Source organism: Balaenoptera physalus (genome assembly GCF_965194825.1).
Source record: "Balaenoptera physalus genome assembly, chromosome: 7".
Taxonomy (NCBI): Eukaryota; Metazoa; Chordata; class Mammalia; order Artiodactyla; family Balaenopteridae; genus Balaenoptera; species Balaenoptera physalus.
The window spans coordinates 80,324,367-80,346,947 of NC_138886.1; the positions used below are offsets into that span (position 1 = coordinate 80,324,367).

At 40.6% G+C, this 22,581-nt stretch overlaps 1 protein-coding gene across 1 annotated transcript in view; it reads right to left on the bottom strand.

The window, feature by feature from the left end:
- The window catches only part of LOC309663576 (uncharacterized protein), a 117,015-nt gene that overhangs the window by 34,858 nt on the left and 59,576 nt on the right, over window positions 1-22,581 (bottom strand). The window contains exon 3 of the mRNA XM_082467657.1: window positions 9,597-9,691. Within this exon, the coding sequence (XP_082323783.1) occupies window positions 9,597-9,691 (95 nt within the window). The remainder of the gene's footprint in view (window positions 1-9,596; window positions 9,692-22,581) is intronic.

Below are 22,581 nucleotides of genomic sequence, written 5' to 3' on the forward strand. Positions count from 1 at the left end.
AAATATATATGCACCCGACATAGGAGCACCTCAATACATAAGGCAACTGCTAACAGCTATAAAAGAGGAAATCGACAGTAACACAATAATAGTGGGAGACTTTAACACCTCACTTACACCAATGGACAGATCATCCAAAATGAAAATAAATAAGGAAACACAAGCTTTAAATGACACAATAGACCAGATAGATTTAATTGATATTTATAGGACGTTCCACCCAAAAACAGCAGATTACACTTTCTTCTCAAGTGCGCACGGAACATTCTCCAGGATAGATCACATCTTGGGTCACAAATGAAGCCTCAGTAAATTTAAGAAAATTGAAATCATATCAAGCATCCTTTCTGACCACAACGCTATGAGATTAGAAATCCATTACAGGGGAAAAAAAGTAAAAAACACAAACACATGGAGGCTAAACAATACATTACTAAATAACCAAGAGATCACTGAAGAAATCAAAGAAGAAATCAGAAAATACCTAGAGACAAATGACAATGAAAACACGATGATCCAAAACCTATGGGACACAGCAAAAGCAGTTCTAAGAGGGAAGTTTATAGCTATACAAACCTACCTAAAAAACAAGAAAAATCTCAATAAACAATCTAACCTTACACCTAAAGGAACTAGAGAAAGAATAACAAACAAAACCCAAAGTTAGCAGAAGGAAAGAAATCATAAAGATCAGAGCGGAAATAAATGAAATAGAAACAAAGAAAACAGTAGCAAAGATCAATAAACCTAAAAGCTGGTTCTTTGAGAAGATAAACAAAATTGATAAGCCATTAGCCAGTCTCATCAAGAAAAAGAGGGAGAGGACTCAAATCAATAAAATCAGAAATGAAAAAGCAGAAGTTACAACAGACACTGCAGAAATACAAAGCATCCTAAGAGACTACTACAAGCAACTCTATGCCAATAAAATGGACAACCTGGAAGAAATGGACAAATTCTTCAGAAGGTATAACCTTCCAAGACTGAACCAGGAAGAAACAGAAAACATGAACAGACTAATCACAAGTAATGAAATTGAAACTGTGATTAAAAATCTTCCAACAAACAAAAGTCCAGGACCAGATGGCTTCACAGGCGAATTCTATCAAACATTTAGAGAAGAGCTAACACCAATCCTTCTCAAACTCTTCCAAAAAATTGCAGAGGAAGGAACACTCCCCAACTCATTCTATGAGGCCACCATCACTCTGATACTAAATCCAGACAAAGATACTACAAAAAAAGAAAATTACAGACCAATATCACTGATGAATATAGATGCAAAAAACCTCAACAAAATACTAGCAAACAGAATCCAACAACACGTTAAAAGGATCATACACCACGGTCAAGTGGGATTTATCCCAGGGATGCAAGGATTCTTCAATATACGCAAATCAATCAATGTGATACACCATATTAACAAATTGAAGAATAAAAACCATATGATCATCTCAATAGGTGCAGAAAAAGCTTTTGAAAAAACTCAACACCCATTTATGATAAAAACTCTCCAGAAAGTGGGCATAGAGGGAACCTACCTCAACATAATAAAGGCCATATATGACAAACCCACAGCAAACATCATTCTTAATGGTGAAAAACTGAAAGCATTTCCTCTAAGATCAGGAACAAGACAAGGATGTCCACTCTCACCACTATTATTCAACATAGTTTTGGAAGTCCTAGCCATGGCAATCAGAGAAGAAAAAGAAATAAAAAGAATACAAATTGGAAAAGAAGAAGTAAAACTGTCACTGTTTGCAGATGACATGATACTATACATAGAGAATCCTAAAACTGCCACCAGAAAACTACTAGAGCTAATCAATGAATTTGGTAACGTTGCAGGATACAAAATTAATGCACACAAATCTCTTGCATTCCTATACACTAATGATGAAAAATCTGAAAGAGAAATTATGGAAACACTCCCATTTACCATTGCAACAAAAAGAATCAAATACCTAGGAATAAACCTACCTAGGGAGACAAAAGACCTGTATGCAGAAAACTATAAGACACTGATGAAAGAAATTAAAGATGATACCAACAGATGGAGAGATATACCATGTTCTTGGATTGGAAGAATCAATATTGTGAAAATGACTATACTACCCAAAGCAATCTACAGATTCAATGCAATCCCTATCAAATTACCAATGGCATTTTTTACGGAACTAGAACAAATCATCTTAAAATTTGTATGGAGACACAAAAGACCCTGAACAGCCAAAGCAGTCTTGAGGAAAAAAAACGGAGCTGGAGGAATCAGACTCCCTGACTTCAGACTATACTACAAAGCTACAGTAATCAAGACAATATGGTACTGGCACAAAAACAGAAACACAGATCAATGGAACAAGATAGAAAGCCCAGAGATAAACCCACGCACCTATGGTCAACTAATCTATGACAAAGGAGGTAAAGATATACAATGGAGAAAAGACAGTCTCTTCAATAAGTGGTGCTGGGAAAAATGGACAGCTACATGTAAAAGAATGAAATTAGAATACTCCCTAACACCATACACAAAAATAAACTCAAAATGGATTAGAGACCTAAATATAAGACTGGACACTATAAAACTCTTAGAGGAAAACATAGGAAGAACACTCTTTGACATAAATCACAGCAAGATCTTTTTTGATCCACCTCCTAGAGTAATGGAAATAAAAACAAAAATAAACAAATGGGACCTAATGAAACTTCAAAGCTTTTGCACAGCAAAGGAAACCATAAACAAGACGAAAAGACAACCCTCAGAATGGGAGAAAATATTTGCAAACGAATCAACAGACAAAGGATTAATCTCCAAAATATATAAACAGCTTATTCAGCTCAATATTAAAAATAAACAACCCAATCCAAAAATGGGCAGAAGACCTAAATAGACATTTCTCCAAAGAAGACATACAGACAGCCACGAAGCACGTGAAAAGATGCTCAACATCACTATTATTAGAGAAATGCAAATCAAAACTACAATGAGGTATCACCTCACACCAGTTAGAATGGGCATCATCAGAAAATCTACAAACAACAAATGCTGGAGAGGGTGTGGAGAAAAGGGAACCCTCTTGCACTGTTGGTGGGAATGTAAATTGATACAGCCACTACGGAGAACAATATGGAGGTTCCTTAAAAAACTAAAAATAGAATTACCATATGACCCAGCAATCCCACTACTGGGCATATACCCAGAGAAAACCATAATTCAAAAAGACACATGCACCCCAATGTTCATTGCAGCACTATTTACAAGAGCCAGGTCATGGAAGCAACCTAAATGCCCATGGACAGATGAATGGATAAAGAAGAAGTGGTACATATATACAATGGAATATTACTCAGCCATAAAAAGGAACGAAATTGAGTCATTTGTTGAGACGTGGATGGATCTAGAGACTGTCATACAGAGTGAAGTAAGTCAGAAAGAGAAAAACAAATATCGTATATTAACGCATGTATGTGGAACCTAGAAAAATGGTACAGATGAACCGGGTTGCAGGGCAGAAGTTGAGACACAGATGTAAAGAACAAACGTATGGACACCAAGGGGGGAAAACTGCGGTGGGGTAGGGATGGTGGTGTGCTGAATTGGGCGATTGGGATTGACATGTATACAGTGATGTGAATAAAATTGATGACTGATTAAAAAAAAAAAAAGACTGAAATATGATTTAAATATTTTACAGTAAAAATTAATGAAAACAATAGCATTCAGCACAAAATTAGTACTTAATTATTCATTGCTAGCAACAGTGAGACTATCAGTAAGATGATGGTGCTCATTAGCAAGGTCGATTGCAATGGGTTTAACAAGGATTTCAGTTAAAAAGACATACAGGTCATTACAGAGTATTGAGAAGAGTTCCCTAACACAACATTTTAAATCAACTATACTCCAATAAAAAATTTTTTAAAAAACAAAACAAACAAACAAAGACATATAAATGAAAAGCCAAAGATTTGAGAATTCAATACAATTTTTAAATGTCACATGACTTTTAGATTCGTTAAAATCCTTAATTTTGATACACTGTACACTTCAGCTTCAAAATAAAAAAAAAGAAAATACTTGGTTTTCTAGCCATCCAAAAGCCATTGGTACTCTTCCTCCCCACCCTGCCCCTGCTTCTCTAGAATCATTCTTCAGCAATCTTGTGAACTCCTTTCCATTCTCTTACTAAAGGCTCCAAGGAGCTATTTCTCTCTCGCACACACCCGCACACACTTTGCCCCCAACCCAGAGTCAATAAGCTTTATTATCCATCCCAGGGAGGAAAACATTAGCATCAACAATCCAAAACAACAGAAAATGCCAAACCATTGACTTTTAGTTTCAGAATATACAATATAAGTTTTGGATGTAACTGGGCCTTTCTAATAATAGTTTCTAGAATAATATTTAGATGTACTTTGTTAATTTTCTAGATACACACCAAGTGACAGGAGAGGAGTCCATATATTAGAGCATGAGCTGGTAAGAATTTGAGATTTTGAATTTACTACAGTGGATGCACTTGAAGTTGACTTGATAGAGAACCAAAAAAATGCATGAGTATCCCATGTCTTCCCCAAACCACTCCCCATCCCTATATAAAGAGGAAGTTAACTTCCAGATCAGCTCCTAGATCTTTCTGTACTGTGTGGAACCAAGATAATGGGGGAAGAAGGAAAATTAAAATCACCAAAAAGGCTACACTGACCTACATAATGAAGAGCTGAGCAAAGAAGGAAGAGTTAGAAGATAAGCGAGTTATTTGAGTTCAATGGAGTAAAGATTTGCAGAGTAGCTTGTATAGTGGAGAAGAGGGACTTTGGAGCAGCTACTGTGTAGGGGAGATACTTTGAGGTAGAAAAAAATAGAATTTTTAAGATGTCCTTCTATGGCATTTTCAGGAGAGGTAGCAAGAATGCTTAATTTATTTATAATTATTATTTGCTGGTCTGTTATTCATTGAATGGGACTCCATGTTGGACTGGACTACAAGATGATTTTCCCCCCCAATCTGCATGATAACAAGTGTCAACAAAGATTCAAGCCAGATTAGTTGGCAATCATTGATATGGTTGTGTGTGTGTGTGTGTGTGTGTGTGTGTGTGTGTGTGTTTTGTTCTTTTAACATAGTTAGCTCTCCCCTCTCTATTAGACATTAAGCTCTTTGACATCACAACTCTGCCTTTTGTAAAATAAGAATAAAAAGTACAGAGTTCTATACACAGTGTGGCAGGATATGCTTATTAAAATTTACTGCTTGACAATAAAAGTGGGCTCTTAACGCTGGTCTCAGAAACTTATCGTTAGAACTAAATGAAACCTGCTAAAATACACTAAATGTAAAGAACTATATAAATATCATAATTGAGTTGCTTTATATTATTTGTGGAACATGGTGGTATATAAATTAGTAAGTAACTAAACACTGTTTAAGTACAAAAAAAAGTTTACTGCTTGATGGAGAGATAGGATCGAGGCCATTTAGCTACAATGGCCTCAATGCAGAATGTGCTGCATGCCCTATTCCCGTCAATGAGGCTCTGGGAGAGGTCCCAGCTGCCAATTCTGTAATCCCCAGGTGCACCAGCCCCAGATTACTTTAACTATTATAAATTACTGGCACGTGAAAACTCATTGCCCCACACAGTACATCTTAATAAAATGGCTGAAAACCGTGGATATAAACCATTTGCTTCAGACAACCAAAGGATCCATTTGAAAATCAGAATTGTCTATAGAGATTGACTCCACTGGCCAAAAAAACAATCCCCAAAAAGCATAGCCAGACACTGATTTGTGGACCTTTCCAAACTCCGGGACTAGTCTTGCACACCTCTCCAGCCCAAGGGAGTTAGGGCCCGAGACTATCTTTAAAGTGAAGTGGGAAGAGCACTAGACTCAGAGCCCAGAGAAGTGCTCTGTCACCATCTTAAGAGGCGGCACCGGGTGGAAGGCTGTGCAAAGAAATGGACTTTGGACCTAGACAGAATGGGTTCAAGTCCCAGTTCTCTCACTTGTAACCTTGGGCAAAGCACTTCACCTTTTTGTGCCTCATTTTCCTCAACTGTAAAAAGGGATAATAATATTTAATTATCAAGATTTGTAGTAAGAATTAAATAAGGACAAATGTAGGTGCTCAGAAAAGGTCATTTGCTGCTGTGTGGCCTTGGGCAAGTCACTTAAGAGCTCTGGACCTCAGTTCCCTCATTTGTAAAGTAATAGGGATGGATAATATAATTTCAAAGACTTTTGACAGCAGAGAACTCTAAAAAGATGTCAGATCCTGACACAGAATAATAAACATAAGAAACAAATAGCTCAGGAAAATTCAGCATGAGATGTTGATTCAATCATCCCAGATTGGTCAAGGTGGAGGCAGTAGAGACCAAACAGATTGGAAAGGCAATCGTCACCCAGGCATCTGTAGGAAGTGGACCTTCCCCAGTCAACTGAGCACATGGAGCAGCTCTCACTCTCCTCACAAAAGCCATCCCCACAAACTGAACCAATGGAGAGAAAGAAAAAGAATGCTAAACAAAACAAACAAACAAAATTTAAGACCAAAAAAAGTAAATTCAAAAAAAAGAAATTTTTAAATGGAACAAAAAGCAGACTGGTCTAAGACTGGGTTCTGATGCTGGTTCTACCACTAGCTTGGTTTCTAGTTTTGCTTTGGCTAACCAGGAAGCTCAAAGCCAAAGTTATTGTTCATTTTTAATTGACTCTATAAAAGTTATATATTGTCACTGTAACTCCCCTCTGCCTTTTACTTGGCCATTATACTTTAACTTATTCTCCATCACAACTTCATTTTTACTTGAGATTTCCCTATTTCATTGTACCTATTCTAACAATCCACTTGAAATCCTTTATGAAACAAGGCAGGGTATAAATAAATAGAAATCATTTTGTGAGTCACTCAATTATGTTACACATCATTTCTCTATGTATAAAATAAGAGCTTGGGACTCAATGTCCAACATCTCTTTCAGCTCTAATCCTGTTCTAATTCTTTATTTCTAAAACACACAGTCCATACTAGGTTGCCTTTATAGAGCCTTGACTCTATCATAAGCCTACTAGGCATTCCCCTAGTATCCTAGAATAGGATTTATAACTCTAACTAACGGTTGAATGGGGCTTAACATTTGTGTAGAACTTATCACCTTGAGTATGAAGTTATCTCACTTTGATCTTTAGCAACCCTGTGTGATGAGGGAAGCAGGGACACATCTCCATTTTATAAGATGAGGAAACAAATACAAAGATTAAGTGACTTGCTCAAAGTCTCATAAGTAATGATTGGCACGAGGACTGGAACTTGGATCTTCTAACCCTAAATCCTTGGCCCTCTCCAACCTCGCAGCCTCATGAAAAATCCCTCCAGCTCCCACTGAATGCTTCCAGGTCATATATCTCCTGGGACAGCCTCTTTGATATGTTTTTCTGGAGAATTTTCCGCTCCAGTCTTGTGGAGGACCACAGCGTTTGTCTTATTCCTCTTTGACATGAAAGACCTTTAACGTTTGAAACAGTGATCCTGTAACCTTTAAATCTTTATTCCTGAGCCAAACATCAGAGTCAAATCCCTGAGGGCTGTTTTACCCGTTAGGCCCAAAAAGCCCAGTGCTTGGGGCCCACATGTTTTCCAGGGGGCAATGGGAGAAAAAATTGAATTGGCTCCAAGGTACACAAAAGCAAACTGAAATTAATAAGTATTTAATTAACTGCCTGCAAAATGTAACATTATGTCAGCTTCTTTAATTGATCAATTTATTGTTCATAAAAAATTTCATTACATGTAAGAATAATTTCTGTGAATTAGATTCTCTTGTTTTATAAGATTTCCTGAGTAGGCACAATAAGACAAAAGCAACTGTAAATTTAATGAGGCATTCATAGGCAAATAATTTTAAAAGCAAAATTACAAAAATGTTTTCACCATTTTTATGGAAAACTTTAGATTTAATTGCGATGTGGGTGCACTTCAATATGTTTGGTCTAAGTGATGAAGCCTCCAAAAGAATTTACGGAAAACTTAAAATGGCCCTGAGTCTCCCATTGCCTAAATTTCTGCATGCGAGTCAACAAGATACCTTTTAGTTAACATGGCTCCCTGTGGCCTAACAGTTTATGTAGTTTCTTCTAGCTGCTGGATTTGCCCAGTAAATCAAACCTCGTTGGTTTGGAAGAAAATGAAGGTGCTGGGGAGCACTTGGGGCCCTGCCACAACATCACCAACATGGTCTATGGGGTGCCAGAGACAGTAGATCAAGAATTCAAAAGAACCCCCATAGGAAGCTACCTCTCTGAGCACCAGTCAAACCTCTTCCAGATGTGATGAGAAAGTGCACTAAGAAAAAATTCAAACTCTGACAAAACAGTCTGCATGTTGCCAAGGGCATGGTTTTAATTGCCTCAAGGAGCCTTGGGATGCACTGGCAGGATCCTAAAAATATTGCAGGTTAAAAACCATCTTGCATCCAAGATACTGCTGTTAATTCTGTTAAACTGCTTGCATTCAAGCGATAAGCTCAGCATCAAAAATGGGCAATTCTTTAAAGGCTCAAAAGTTCTGTGAGTGCTGCCTTCACAGAGCCTAAGGTGAGACCATCTGGCATGAAGTCTTTATCCTTGGTGCCCTCAGAAGCCACCAAGGGGAAAAGCCGTGGGGACCAGCTTGTGAATCCCAAGGGCTCGTAATGACGCCAAACCCTTCCTGAAGGGCTGAGCCTGGGACTGTTGGCATCAATCTCAGACCCCTGCGAGTCCTGGGGAGCCGGATTACTGAAACAACACTTGGATGGTAGCTGCTGAGGCCACAGCCAATTCTAGAACTTGCTACTCTGCTTGGGAAAGAAAAGCTGGAACCTTATTTGGATTCTAAAGGGACTTCCTGGGTCCTTCTGCCTGAGGCAGGAAATGAAGCAAGTTCCTGAGAGAGGTGGATAGGGGACATGGGGCCCTGCATCAAGAAGACGCACGTAGAAAAGTTTCCACTCAAAGGTACTCTATGTCCTCAGAGGCTCGGTGTTCTGGGTGAGGATGAATTTGCCTCATAAAAGCACTCTGTCTCCATGTAGCACTTTAAGAGTCTGTCCGAGCCTGCCTCCTACCAATCTTCCAAGTCCACTTGTTCCACCTCTGTGCCTCAAACCTGAGTTTGCCTCCGTGCACAGGCCCTTCAGACTGATGTTGAAATCAGCTTGGTTCTTGACCCTGGCTTCCCCCGATGCTGTCTGCAGAAGTCCTTTGTCTGTACTCCCAAAGCCAGCCTTGGCCCCAGAACCCAGCCAGGGCTGCAGAGTCATACCTCTGGTTGTCCACACAAAGACTCTGGATGCTCTAATGCAGAGATCTGTAGAGTTTCTATGTAGAGACTCAGCCAGGACCCTTGAGGAGGGGGACAGTGTGGCCATGGAGCAATAAACTCCCTTTAGTAATTCCACAGTACACTCATTGGGTTCCTACACTAGATAAGAGCTACGCTAGGTACTCAGGGTACAGCAAAAAACAAGGCCTACCTGGGCCCTGTCCTCACAGAGCTTAGAGTTACCTTCTGACCTGCTGAACACACATTCTGCGTCCTTACCCACTGCTGGTAGCATGGTAGTTTTGGCTTCCAGAGCATCATTCCGATTCTGATACAGGCAATAAGAAAGGTATACTCTCGTGGACCAACACCACCTGGAATAGCAGTAAAGCAAGGAATCAGTACAGCCAAGGTTCCTTCCACCCGTTCTACCTGATTCCCATTCTAGTTCGTGCACTGTTGCCCTGGGATATCTGCTCTATGGGTACCTCTAGCATACATCCATCAGTCACGTCAAGTTGCAGTTCTAGTGCAAAGGAAGAAAATATGACAGACAATAAACACCCTATGGCTATTCAGTGCAGTGCATGTTGAATCTGATCTTTCCACTGGAATTAAGTTGAAGGTTAATTTAGCTTATTGGAGCATACATGACAGGAAGAAAAACGTAGCTTATGAAACCATATTTATTTTCTATTAATCTTATAACAACATTCCTTATCCAGATAAAATACTCAAAACCAAGACTCATAGTCACCTGCAGGGCATATGACTGATTGGAAAGAGGCATTCCTGAATCACGATGTTGATTCCTTGAAGGGTAATACAAGGAGACAGATTGCTCTCTTATTAACAGATCGCAAGATAAGGCCTCTCTTGTCTATGACCACAGATACTGGTTTCTCCGAATTTTGCAAAGCTTCTAATGTCTAACTTAAATCCCTCCAAAACACCATCTAATCCTTACTCTCTTATGCTACCTTCAGTGATGTTAAATTTTGAAGATCAAATATACATCATTTAGGTAACACACCTTAACAACCAAGAGTTTGATTTAGCATTTTTAAATTTTAAATTATTTTTAAATTGGCTATTTCATGGTCTTCTCTATATTTACTGCAAGGTGTATCTCACTTTGCGGAATAAATGCATCCCAGAAGGTTCACTTTTAAAGTGAATCTTCCCCCTCTGACATTCATATATAACCAGTCCCAAGACAAAAGAAAATTGCCTTTAATGATGCATAAGTCTTTTTTAAATTACACATTTAAAGGAGAATTTTTTAAATAAAATAATAATAATACACATATGAAGATTAAAGTTTCTTTTGTTTGGTAGAATCACTTCTAGAGTAAAGGGAAAACAACAATTGTAGCTTAAGAACAGAAAATCCTCGACTAAAAATTCATTCAGCTTTTATCAAATCTCCTTGTCATCACTTTACAAGAGAATAACAGGAAACTCTCCTTGGGTGCTCAGACCTTGTTTCCTAACAATTGATGGAGGCTGCAGACTCCTGTGAATAAGCAATTGAGCTTAGGCTGAGGAGCGTGGAGACTGAGGTTCCAAATGCCACAGGTCAATAGGCAATTATGAAAAAGTGGGACTCCCTCTATGTGTTCATAGTATTACCTGTTACCCAGTTTAAAGTTAGGCTTTAGGGCTTCCCTGGTGGCACAGTGGTTGAGAATCTGCCTGCCAATGCAGGGGACACGGGTTCGAGCCCTGGTCTGGGAAGATCCCACATGCCGCGGAGCAACTAGGCCCGTGAGCCACAACTACTGAGCCTGCGCGTCTGGAGCCTGTGCTCCGCAACAAGAGAGGCCGCGATAGTGAGAGGCCCGCGCACCGCGATGAAGAGTGGCCCCCGCTCGCCGCAACTAGAGAAAGCCCTCGCACAGAAACGAAGACCCAACACAGCCATAAATAAATAAATATTTAAAAAAAAGAAAGAAACAGCAGACAAAGGGTAATTCCCCTGCCCTTTGAAGAGAAGACTAATAAAAGGAAGACTTGACCAAGAAGCTGGGGAAGGAGGAAGCAAAGAAAACATTAAAATCCACCTGTGAAGCTGCACCTAAAGTGAGGTCAGGGTTGGGCTTAAAGGCAGCTCTGGGGATGACACAAAGCAGGGGCTGTAAAAGCGATGGACTAGTTAGTGAAGCTCTGTAGCTCTAATTTAGTTTACCCATGTGTACTGGTGTCCCTGAATTGCCTCACACTGTCATAAAATAGACTTTGGACCTAAATTACCAACTGAATATGCAAACTCAAGACCCACTCCAGAAGAGGGCATCAGAGGAGTGGAAAAGAAAGATAGCCATCCCAAAAGTACCATCTAGAGGGGACATCCCCTAGTGCCAGTGGGAAAGGCCATGACAAAGGCATGTCAGGAGCAGACTGGCAGGCAGCCAGAGCCAGTTACTGAAACACGTGGCCCAGAGCAACAGCTTTCAACCCACAGTCACATAGCAGGAGCAATAGCATCCCAAAGGCGGACCTGGGTGAGGGTCTGAAAGCTGCCATTCATTCCTGCTTTTCCCAGTCACCACAACAAAACCCAAGATTCGACACCCTGAGAGTGAATCTCTAAGGGGTGCACATGAAGTACCTGATAAGAGGGAACTAGTTCATGTATGTTGGTTTCCAGCCTTTCTCTTCCTTCCATGCTTAAGAGAATTCCATCTTGACCCTCCTCACTCCACCTCCCAGACTGGGATGGTCCTGCTTTGCTAAATAAGCTCTTTTGGGTCTTGTAATCCAGAGGAAAGGAGCTGGTGAGGATGACAAGAGGCACAGGGGCAACAGCTGGTGGGATACAGGTGTTTGTTGGAGGGAGACTGGGGTAAGAGAGATGGGGGGAGCTGCTTCAGTGTAAGGGAAATGGATGGAAGAGAAAAGGAGATGTCAAAGATATATGACTGTGGTCTCCTTATCTCCCCTTGCAGAGTTCAGGAAAGGGGAGTTAAGGGCTAAGACCTTTGGAAATTACTTTTTAAATGCTGGACTCTATGTGCGCCACAACTAGAGAAGCCTGAGCGCCGCACCTAGAGAAGCCCGCACACCGCAAAGAAGAAGAACCCACGCGCCACAACGAAGACCCAGAGCAGCCAAAAAAAAAAAAAAAAAAAATGCTGGACTGTATTATTTTAAACACAATAGCACTCTGAGTCTGCCCCATGAGAGCACAGGCTTTAAAAAGATTTCATGTTGATGAGGCACACCTCATTCTTAAAGGGACCTTGGGGCTCAGGGGTGCAGCTAACGAGCGTCTAATAAAACCACAGCAAACATTTACTTCCTCATGTTCTTGTGTGTACTGGCTAAAGTAAGAGTCTTTAGCCCTTACTGTTTCCCCCTGGGTTTTTTTTCTAACAGAATTGTCCCCGAAGCTCCTAACTCTGAAAGTTGCTCAAATTTCTCTGACAGTACAGCAGGTATAAAAGCACATCGTGTTGGAAGTGACAGAGGGAAAAAATAATAATATCTTCCCTAAGTTTGAGCTATACAGAAATGTCTACTCCAGGTATTTTTTAAAGAATGAATGACCAAATCTGAAATATTCTTTGTATCTAGAGCACGATGTTCGACAATTTCATAACTCAGAGCTCTCTAATGAAAACAACACTCCATTTAATGAAATCAATTGTATTTAGCATAAGAAGTGGGAAAAATGATCCATTTTATGTACACCAAGATATTGCTACTAATCTTACATGCACAGTCATTCATAGGCATATACATAAGGTACACACTGGGACCTGTTGGGGGTCATGAGAACTCATAGCAAACAGTCAAAAGCTAAATGGTGATAAACGAATTCCCTGATGTGGTACAGGAATATTCACTGCCATGGCATAATCTAGGACAAAGAAATCTATTTGTATTTGCCATACCTTCTCTGTGGGAGGGTTAGGGCCAAAATGTCAATGTGGGGAAGAGTGTGCAAAGGTCCCACCCCAGGGGCACATGTAGTATTGGAGTTGATGGTGCAGAGACAAACTAACAGCAGAGCTGGCCTTCTGCAAAGGGTGAAGACAAGGCACTTACTGGTGGCATGTGGCAGAAAAGGCCCCCCTGCCTATAATCATCTCTCTCAACATCCCAACCTCTACTATTTTTACCTCTTGGTTTTAGGCACTAAGAGCTGCTATTCAAATGAAGGTATTTTGAAGAAAGAATAACCTTTTGAGCTATATTGTATTTTACAAGCACCTTGGCTCAAATTAATTTTTCACATCAGCAAATTAGACACCGAGAAAGACCCTGAAGGATTAGGGTTCAAACTGTATCAGGTTTGAAGAGTTAAATGATCAGGAATTAGTCAAAGAAGGTGCAAAGGTTTGTGTACAGAACACCACTTCCCACCCACAGGTCTCATGAGGGTCAGCCCAAAACCAGTAAACTGAGCATCAGATCCTCAATAGGGAACAAAATCCCCTAGTAAACAGCTGGGGGAAAACATTTGATTAGGTCTTTATCTTTAATAAATGAAATTAAAATTTAAGAAAATATGTTTGTTTTATCTTACTTTTTAATTAGGTTCTAATTGGCACAATTATGTACTAAGTCTTTCAACAACTCAAATATTTATGTTAGGGGACAAATTTTAAACGAAAGAGTATAATAGCATTATATAATATCCTTCACTTCATGGTCAATTTTTGTAGTAAGATCATAAACAGGGTCATTTCCCCTTCTTCCCTCCTTTGCTGCAGCCAAGGGAACAAAGGAGGGCCAGTGCCCTAATTGCTACCTCCTGGACCCCCCTCCCCACTCCCTCTTGCAGAAGGCTATTTTTCACGAGAGAGTTCCCCCTCTTTGTTCCAGCACACACAGCACATCTCCCAATCGATACGACATCTCATCCTCCAAAACATTCATAATGTCTGCTTCCTAGGATTCTGGTAGCCACATGCCACGCCCACGTCACCTTCCCTTTGTAGTTGGTGGTCTTGTGCACCGGCCCCCTCTTGAGCAGGACTGCTGGTTGCTGTTCTTTAAAGAAAGAAGAATGTTGTTTGGATTGTCAACACTGAATGACAAGCTTCGGCAGTTGGGGGGTAGGGGGGTGGGACATGCATTTAAGTGTATGTGTACGGATTGTGGGGATTTGTTTTGCTGTCACAAAAGCTCTTAAAATATGAGACCGTGATTTATTTGCAAAATAAACAGGGTCATTTCCGCAAAAAAAAAAAAAAAAAAAAAAATACTCAGGGACATACTAATTTACCAGGGTCAATATCCTTCTATATTCAAATCATTTGCTTTGAAAACCTATCATGCTATAACCCTTATTGGTTTTCTCTTCAATTGTTACCTTATCTGATTTTCCCAAACCTCATTTGTGTGTGATTTGAGCAATGTTCCAACATCATTTTCTTCAATTTTATGAAATCCTAAAACGTTTGCAGGAGTGACAATTTCACTTCACAACCTATTTAAAATGAGTTTGCATGTATACTGTCAAAGGTTACAATAGTCATCAGTGAAACTGGGAAAACATGTTGATAGGTGGAGAGGCAGGTGCTGGCATGAAGCAGGATAGATATTTGAGAGGAAGCAAATTTACAAGTAGAAGAATATTTTCATGTGATGATAAATGTTGCTTCCCCATGAAATCATGTAATTGTTGTGACTGGAATCATGAACACTCAGATATTCAGGATGACTGTATTATGCCACCCTCCTCCCTGGGCCATAGCTGATTGGATCAGAAATGGAAAACTGACCCAACTAAAGCAATTATCTTCTCTTTCTTGGGATTCTGGGATTGAGACACAGTTATATGTATGGGACAGTGATCTCAATTTTTTTGATGGTGCATCCCTATCAGTAAAAAGGTTTAACTATAGGCAGACCTCAGAGATATTGTGGGTTCAGTTCCAGACCACCGCAATAGAGCAAGTATCACAATAAAGTGAACCACATGAATTTTTTGGTTTTCCAGTGCATATAAAAGCTATGTTTACGCTATACTACAGTCTATTAAGAGGGTAATAGCATTATGTCTTAAAAAACAATGTACATATCTTAATTTTAAAACGCTTTATTGCTAAAAAAATGCTAATCATCACCTAAGCCTTCACTTAGTCATAATCTTTCTCCTGGTGGAAGGTCTTGCCCTGATGTTGATGACTGCTGACTGATCAGGGTGCAAGTTGCTAAAGGGTGGGGTGGCTTTGGCAATTTTTTAAAATAAGACAACAATGAAGTTTGCCACATTGCTTGACTCTTCCTTTCATGAATGATTTCTCTGTAGCATGCAATGCTGTTTGATAGCATTTTACCTACAGTAGAACTTCTTTCAAAATTGGAGTCAATCGTCTCAAACCCTGCTGCTACTTTATCAACTAAGTTTATGTAATATTCTAAATTCTTTGTTGTTACTTCAACAATCTTCACAGCATCTTCACCAGGAGTAGATTCTATCTCAAGAAACCACTCTCTTTGCTCATCCATTAGAAGCAGTCCTCATCTGTTAAAGCTTTTCAGTCACATCTTCAGGCTCCACTTCTAATTCTAGTTCTCTTGCTATTTCTACCACATATGCAGTTACTTCCTCCACTGCAGTCTTGAACACCTCAAAGTCATCCATGAGAGTTGGAAACTTCTTCCAAGCTCCTGTTAATGTTGATATTTTTGACCTCTTCCCATGAATCACAATTGTTCTTAATGGCATCTAGAATAGTGAAGCCGTTCCAGGAAGTTTTCAATTTACTTTGCCCAGACCCATTAGAGGAATCACTGTTTATGGCAGCTATAGTCTTATGAAATGTATTTCTTAAATAATAAGGCTTGAAAGTCAAAATTACTCCTGATCCATAAGATGAAGAATGGATGTTGTGTTAGCAGGCATGAAAACAACATGAATCTCATTGATCTCATTGTACATCTCTATCAGAGCCTTTGGGTGACCAGGTACATTACACAAGCAGTAATATTTTGAAAGAAATCTTTTTTTCTAAGTAGTAGGTCTTAACAGTGGGCTTAAAATATTCAGTAAACCATGTTGTAAACAGATGTGCTGGCATCCAGGTTTTGTTTTTTCACTTATAGAGAACAGGCGGAGTAGACTGAGCATAATTCTTAAGGGTCCTAGGATTTTTGGAATAGTAAATGAGCACTGGCTTCAACTTAGAGTCACCAGCTACATTAGCCCCTAACAAGAGAGTCAGTCTGTCCTTTGAAGCTTTGAAGCCAGGCATTGACTTCTCCTCTCTAGATATGAAAGTCCTAGATGGCATTTTCCTTCCAATAGAAGGCTACTTCCTCTACAATGAAAATCTGGTTAGTGTAGCCACCTTCATTAATTCTTATGTAGATCTTCTGGATAACTTGCTGCAGCTTCTACATCAGCACTTGATGCTTCACCTTGCACTGTCATATTGTGCAGATGGCTTCTTTCCTTAAACCTCATGAACCAACCTCTGCTAGTTTCCAACATTTCTTCTGCAGCTTCCTCACCTCTCTCAGCCTTGAAGAGAGTTAGGGCCTTGCTCTGGATTTGGCTTTGGTTTAGGAATGTTGTGGCTAGTTTGATCTTCTACCCAGATCACTAAAACTTTCTCCATATCAGCAAGTAAGCTATTTCACTTTATCAGTCATGTGTCCACTGGGGTATCAATTTTAATTTCCTTCAAGAATTCTTCCTTTGCATCCACAACTTGGCTAACTGATTGGTGCAAGAGGCTTAGCTTTCAATCTATCTTGGCTCTTTACAACCTTCCTCACTAAGTTGAATCATTTCCAGGTTTTGATTAAAATGAGAGACTTGAAGTACGACTTCCTTTCACTTGAACACTCAGATGACATTGTAGGGTTTTAATTAGCCTAATTTCAATATTGTTATGTCTCAGGGAATAGGGAGACCTGAGAAAAAGGAGAGAGATGTGGGAATGGCCCATCAGTGGAGCAGTCAGAACACACACATTTATCAATTAACTTAATCATCTTTCAAGGGCATACTGTGTGACACCCCAAAACAACTACAATAGTAACATCAAAGATCACTGATCACAGGGACTTCCCTGGTGGCACAGCAGTTAAGAATCCGCCTGCCACTGCAGAGGACATGGGTTCGATCCCTGGTCCAGGAAGATCCCACATGCCATGGAACAGCTAAGCCCATGAGCCACAACGACTGAGCCTGCGCTCTACAGCCCGCGTGCCACAACTACTGAAGCCCGCACGCCTACAGCCCGTGCTCCGCAACAAGAGAAGCCACCGCAATGAGAAGACCACGAATCACTATGAAGAGTAGCTCCTGCTCACCGCAACTAGAGAAAGCCCGGGCGCAGCAACAAAGACCCAACACAGCCAATAAATAAATGTTCCTTTAAAAAAAAAAACACACAATGAGGTATCGCCTCACACCAGTCAGAATGGCCATCATCAAAAAATCTACAGGAGAGGAGAAGATGGCAGAAGAGTAAGATGGGGAGATCACCTTCCTCCCCATAGATACATCAGAAATACGTCTACACGTGGAACTGCGCCTATAGAACACCCACTGAACGCTGGCAGAAGAACTCAGACCTCCCAAAAGGCAAGAAACTCCCCACGTACTTTGGTAGGGCAAAAGAAAAAACAGAGACAAAAGAATAGGGATGGGACCTGCACCAGTGGGAGGGAGCTGTGAAGGAGGAAAGGTTTCAACACACTAGGAAGCCCCTTCACGGACAGAGACTGCGGGTGGTGGAGGGGGGAAGCTTCGGAGCCACGGAGGAGAGCGCAGCCACAGGGGTGCGGAGGGCAAAGCAGAGAGATTCCCGCACAGAGGATCGGTGCTGACCAGCACTCACCAGCCTGAGAGGCTTGTCTGCTCACTCACCGGGACAGGCGGGGGCTGGGAGCTGAGGCTCGGGCTTCAGTCGGATTGCAGGGAGAGGACTGGGGTTGGCGGCGTGAACACAGCCTGAAGGGGTCAGTGTGCCACAGCTAGCCGGGAGGGAGTCCGGGAAAGGCTGGAGCTGCCGAAGAGGCAAGAGACTCTTTCTTGCCTCTTTGTTTCCTGGTGCGCGAGGAGAGGGGATTCAGAGCGCTGCCTAAATGAGCTCCAGAGACGGGTGTGAGCCGCGGCTATCAGCGCGGACCCCAGAGACGGACATGAGACGCTAAGGCTGCTGCTGCCGCCACCAAGAAGCCTCTGTGCAAGCACAGATCACTATCCACACCACCCGTCCCGGGAGCCTGTGCAGCCCACCACTGCCAGGGTCCTGTGATCCAGGGACAACTTCCCCGGGAGAACGCACGGCACGCCTCAGGCTGCTGCAACGTCACGCTGGCCTCTGCCGCCGCAGACTCGCCCCGCATCTGTACCCCTCCCTCCCCCCGGCCTGAGTGAGCCAGAGCCCCCGAATCAGCTGCTCCTTTAACCCCGTCCTGTCTGAGCGAAGAACAGACGCCCTCAGGCGACCTACACGCAGAGGCGGGTCCAAATCCAAAGCTGAACCCCGGGAGTTGTGCAAACAAAGAAGAGAAAGGGAAATCTCTCCCAGCAGCCTCAGAAGCAGCGGATTAAAGATCCACAATCAAACTGATGTACCCTGCATCTGTGGAATGCCTGAATAGACAACGAATCATCCCAAATTGAGGAGGTGAACTTTGGGAGCAAGATATATTATTTTTTCCCCTTTTCCTCTTTTTGTGAGTATGTATGTGTATGCTTCTGTGTGAGATTTTGTCTGTATAGCTTTGCTCTCACCATTTGTCCTAGGGTTCTGTCTGTCCGTTTCTTTTCTTTTCTTTTTTTTTTTAAATTATTATTATTATTATTTTAAAATTTTATTTATTTATTTATTTATTTATGGCTGTGTTGGGTCTTCGTTTCTGTGCGAGGGCTCTCTCCAGTTGTGGCAAGTGGGGGCCACTCTTCATCGCAGTGCGCGGGCCTCTCACGGTTGTGGCCTCTCCCATTGCGGAGCACAGGCTCCAGACGCACAGGCTCAGCAGTTGTGGCTCACGGGCCTAGTTGCTCTGCAGCACATGGGATCTTCCCAGACCAGGGCTTGAACCCGTGTCCCCCTCATTGGCAGGCAGACTCCCAACCACTGCGCCACCAGGGAAGCCCTCTTTTTTTTTTTACTTAAAAAAATTTTTTTCTTAATAATTATTTTCTATTTTTTTATTTTAATAACTTTATTTTATTCTATCTTTATTTTATTTTATTTTATCCTCTTTCTTTCTTTCTATTTGTTCTCCCTTTTATTCTGAGCCGCATGGATGAAAGGCTCTTGGTGCTCCAGCCAGGCATCAGGGCTGTGCCTCTGAGGTGGGAGAGCCAACTTCAGGACACTGGTCCACAAGACACCTCCCAGCTCCACGTAATACCAAATGGCAAAAATCTCCCAGAGATCTCCATCTCAACACCAAGACCCAGCTTCACTCAAAGACCAGCAAGCTACAGTGCTGGACACCCTATGCCAAACAACTAGCAAGACAGGAACACAGCCCCATCCATTAGCAGAGAGGCTGCCTAAAATCATAATAAGGCTTCAGACACCCCAAAACACACCACCAGACGTGGACCTGCACACCAGAAAGACAAGATTCAGCCTCATCCACCAGAACACAGGAACCAGTCCCCTCCACCAGGAAGCCTACACAACCCACTGAACCAACCTTAGCCACTGGGGACAGATACCAAAAACAACAGGAACTACGAACCTGCAGCCTGCGAAAAGGAGACCCCAAACACAGTAAGATAAGCAAAATGAGAAGACAGAAAAACACACAGCAGATGAAGGAGCAAGGTAAAAACACACCAGACCTAAAAAATGAAGAGGAAACAGGCAGTCTACCTAAAAAAGAATTCATAATAATGATAGTAAAGATGATCCAAAATCTTGGAAATAGAACAGACAAAATGCAAGAAACATTTAACAAGGATGTAGAAGAACTAAAGAGGAATGAAGCAATGATGAACAACACAATAAATGAAATGAAAAATACTCTAGAAGGGATCAATAGCAGAATAACTGACGCAGAAGAACGGATAAGTGACCTGGAAGATAAAATAGTGGAAATAACTACCGCAGAGCAGAATAACGAAAAAAGAATGAAAAGAACTGAGGACAGTCTCAGAGACATCTGGGACAACATTAAACGTACCAACATTCGAATTGTAGGGGTCCCAGAAGAAGAAGAGAAAAAGAAAGGGACTGAGAAAATATTTGAAGAGATTATAGTTGAAAACTTCCCTAATATGGGAAAGGAAACAGTTAATCAAGTCCTGGAAGCACAGAGAGTCCCATACAGGATAAATCCAAGGAGAAACACGCCAAGACACATATTAATCAAACGATCAAAATTAAATATAACGTGAAATTTCTAAAAATCTTGTATGTTCTGGTATAATGTTATAAGTCATAATTCTAGTTATTACTTTAAAATGTATATCTCAGAAAAAACTAAAAAAAAAAATTAAATATAAAGAAAACATATTAAAAGCAGCAAGGGAAAAACAACAAATAACACACAAGGGAATCCCCATAAGGTTAACAGTTGATCTTTCAGCAGAAACTCTGCAAGGCAGAAGGGAGTGGCAGGACATATTTAAAGTGATGAAGGAGAGAAAATTACAACCAAGATTACTCTACCCAGCAAGGATCTCATTCAGATTTGATGGAGAAATTAAAACCCTTACAGACAAGCTAAAGCTGAGTGAGTTCAGCACCACCAAACCAGCTTTACAACAAATGCTAAAGGAACTTCTCTAGGCAAGAACCACAGAGAAGGAAAACACCTACAATAACAAACCCAAAACATTTAAGAAAATGGGAATAGGAACATACATATCGATAATTACCTTACATGTAAATGGATTAAATGCTCCCACCAAAAGACACAGACTGGCTGAATGGATACAAAAACAAGACCCATATATATGCTGTCTACAAGAGACCCACTTCAGACCTAGGGACACATACAGACTGAAAGTGAGGGGATGGAAAAAGATATTCCATGCAAATGGAAATCAAAAGAAAGCTGGAGTAGCAAGTCTCATATCAGACAAAATAGACTTTAAAATAAAGACTACTGCAAGAGACAAAGAAGGACACTACATAATGATCAAGGGATCGATCCAAGAAGAAGATATAACAATTGTAAATATTTATGCACCCAACATAGAAGCACCTCAATACATAAGGCAAATACTAACAGCCATAAAAGGGGAAATCGACAGCAACACAATCATAGTAGGGGACTTTAACACCCCACTTTCACCAATGGACAGATCATCCAAAATGAAAATAAATAAGGAAACACAAGCTTTAAATGATACATTAAACAAGATGGACTTAACTGATATTTATAGGACATTCCACCCAAAAACAACAGAATACACATTTTTCTCAAGTGCTCATGGAACATTCTCCAGGATAGATCATATTTTGGGTCACAAATCAAGCCTTGGTAAATTTAAGAAAATTGAAATCGTATCAAGTATCTTTTCTGACCACACGCTATGAGACTAGATATCAATTACAGGAAAAGATCTGTAAAAAATACAAACACATGGAGGATAAACAATACACTACTTAATAACGAAGTGATCACTGAAGAAATCAAAGGGGAAATCAAAAAATACCTAGATATAAATGACAATGGACACATGACGACCCGAAACCTATGCGATGCAGCAAAAGCAGTTCTAAGAGGGAAGCTTCTAGCAATACAATCCTACATTAAGAAACAGGAAACATCTCAAATAAAAAACCTAACCTTGCACCTAAAGCAATTAGAGTAAGAAGAACAAAAAAACCCCAAAGTTAGCAAAAGGAAAGAAATCATAAAGATCAGATCAGAAATAAATGAAAAAGAAATGAAGGAAACGATAGCAAAGATCAATAAAACTAAAAGCTGGTTCATTGAGAAGACAAACAAAATTGATAAACCATTAGCCAGACTCATCAAGAGAAAAAGGGAGAAGACTCAAATCAATAGAATTAGAAATGAAAAAGGAGAAGTAACCACTGACACTGCAGAAATACAAAGCATCATGAGAGATTACTACAAGCAACTGTATGCCAATAAAATGGACAACCTGGAAGAAATGGACAAATTCTTAGAAATGCACAACCTGCCGAGACTGAACCAGGAAGAAATAGAAAATATGAACAGATCAATCACAAGCACTGAAATTGAAACTGTGATTAAAAATATTCCAACAAACAAAAGCCCAGGACCAGATGGCTTCACAGGTGAATTCTATCAAACATTTAGAGAAGAGCTAACACCTATCCTTCTCAAACTCTTCCAA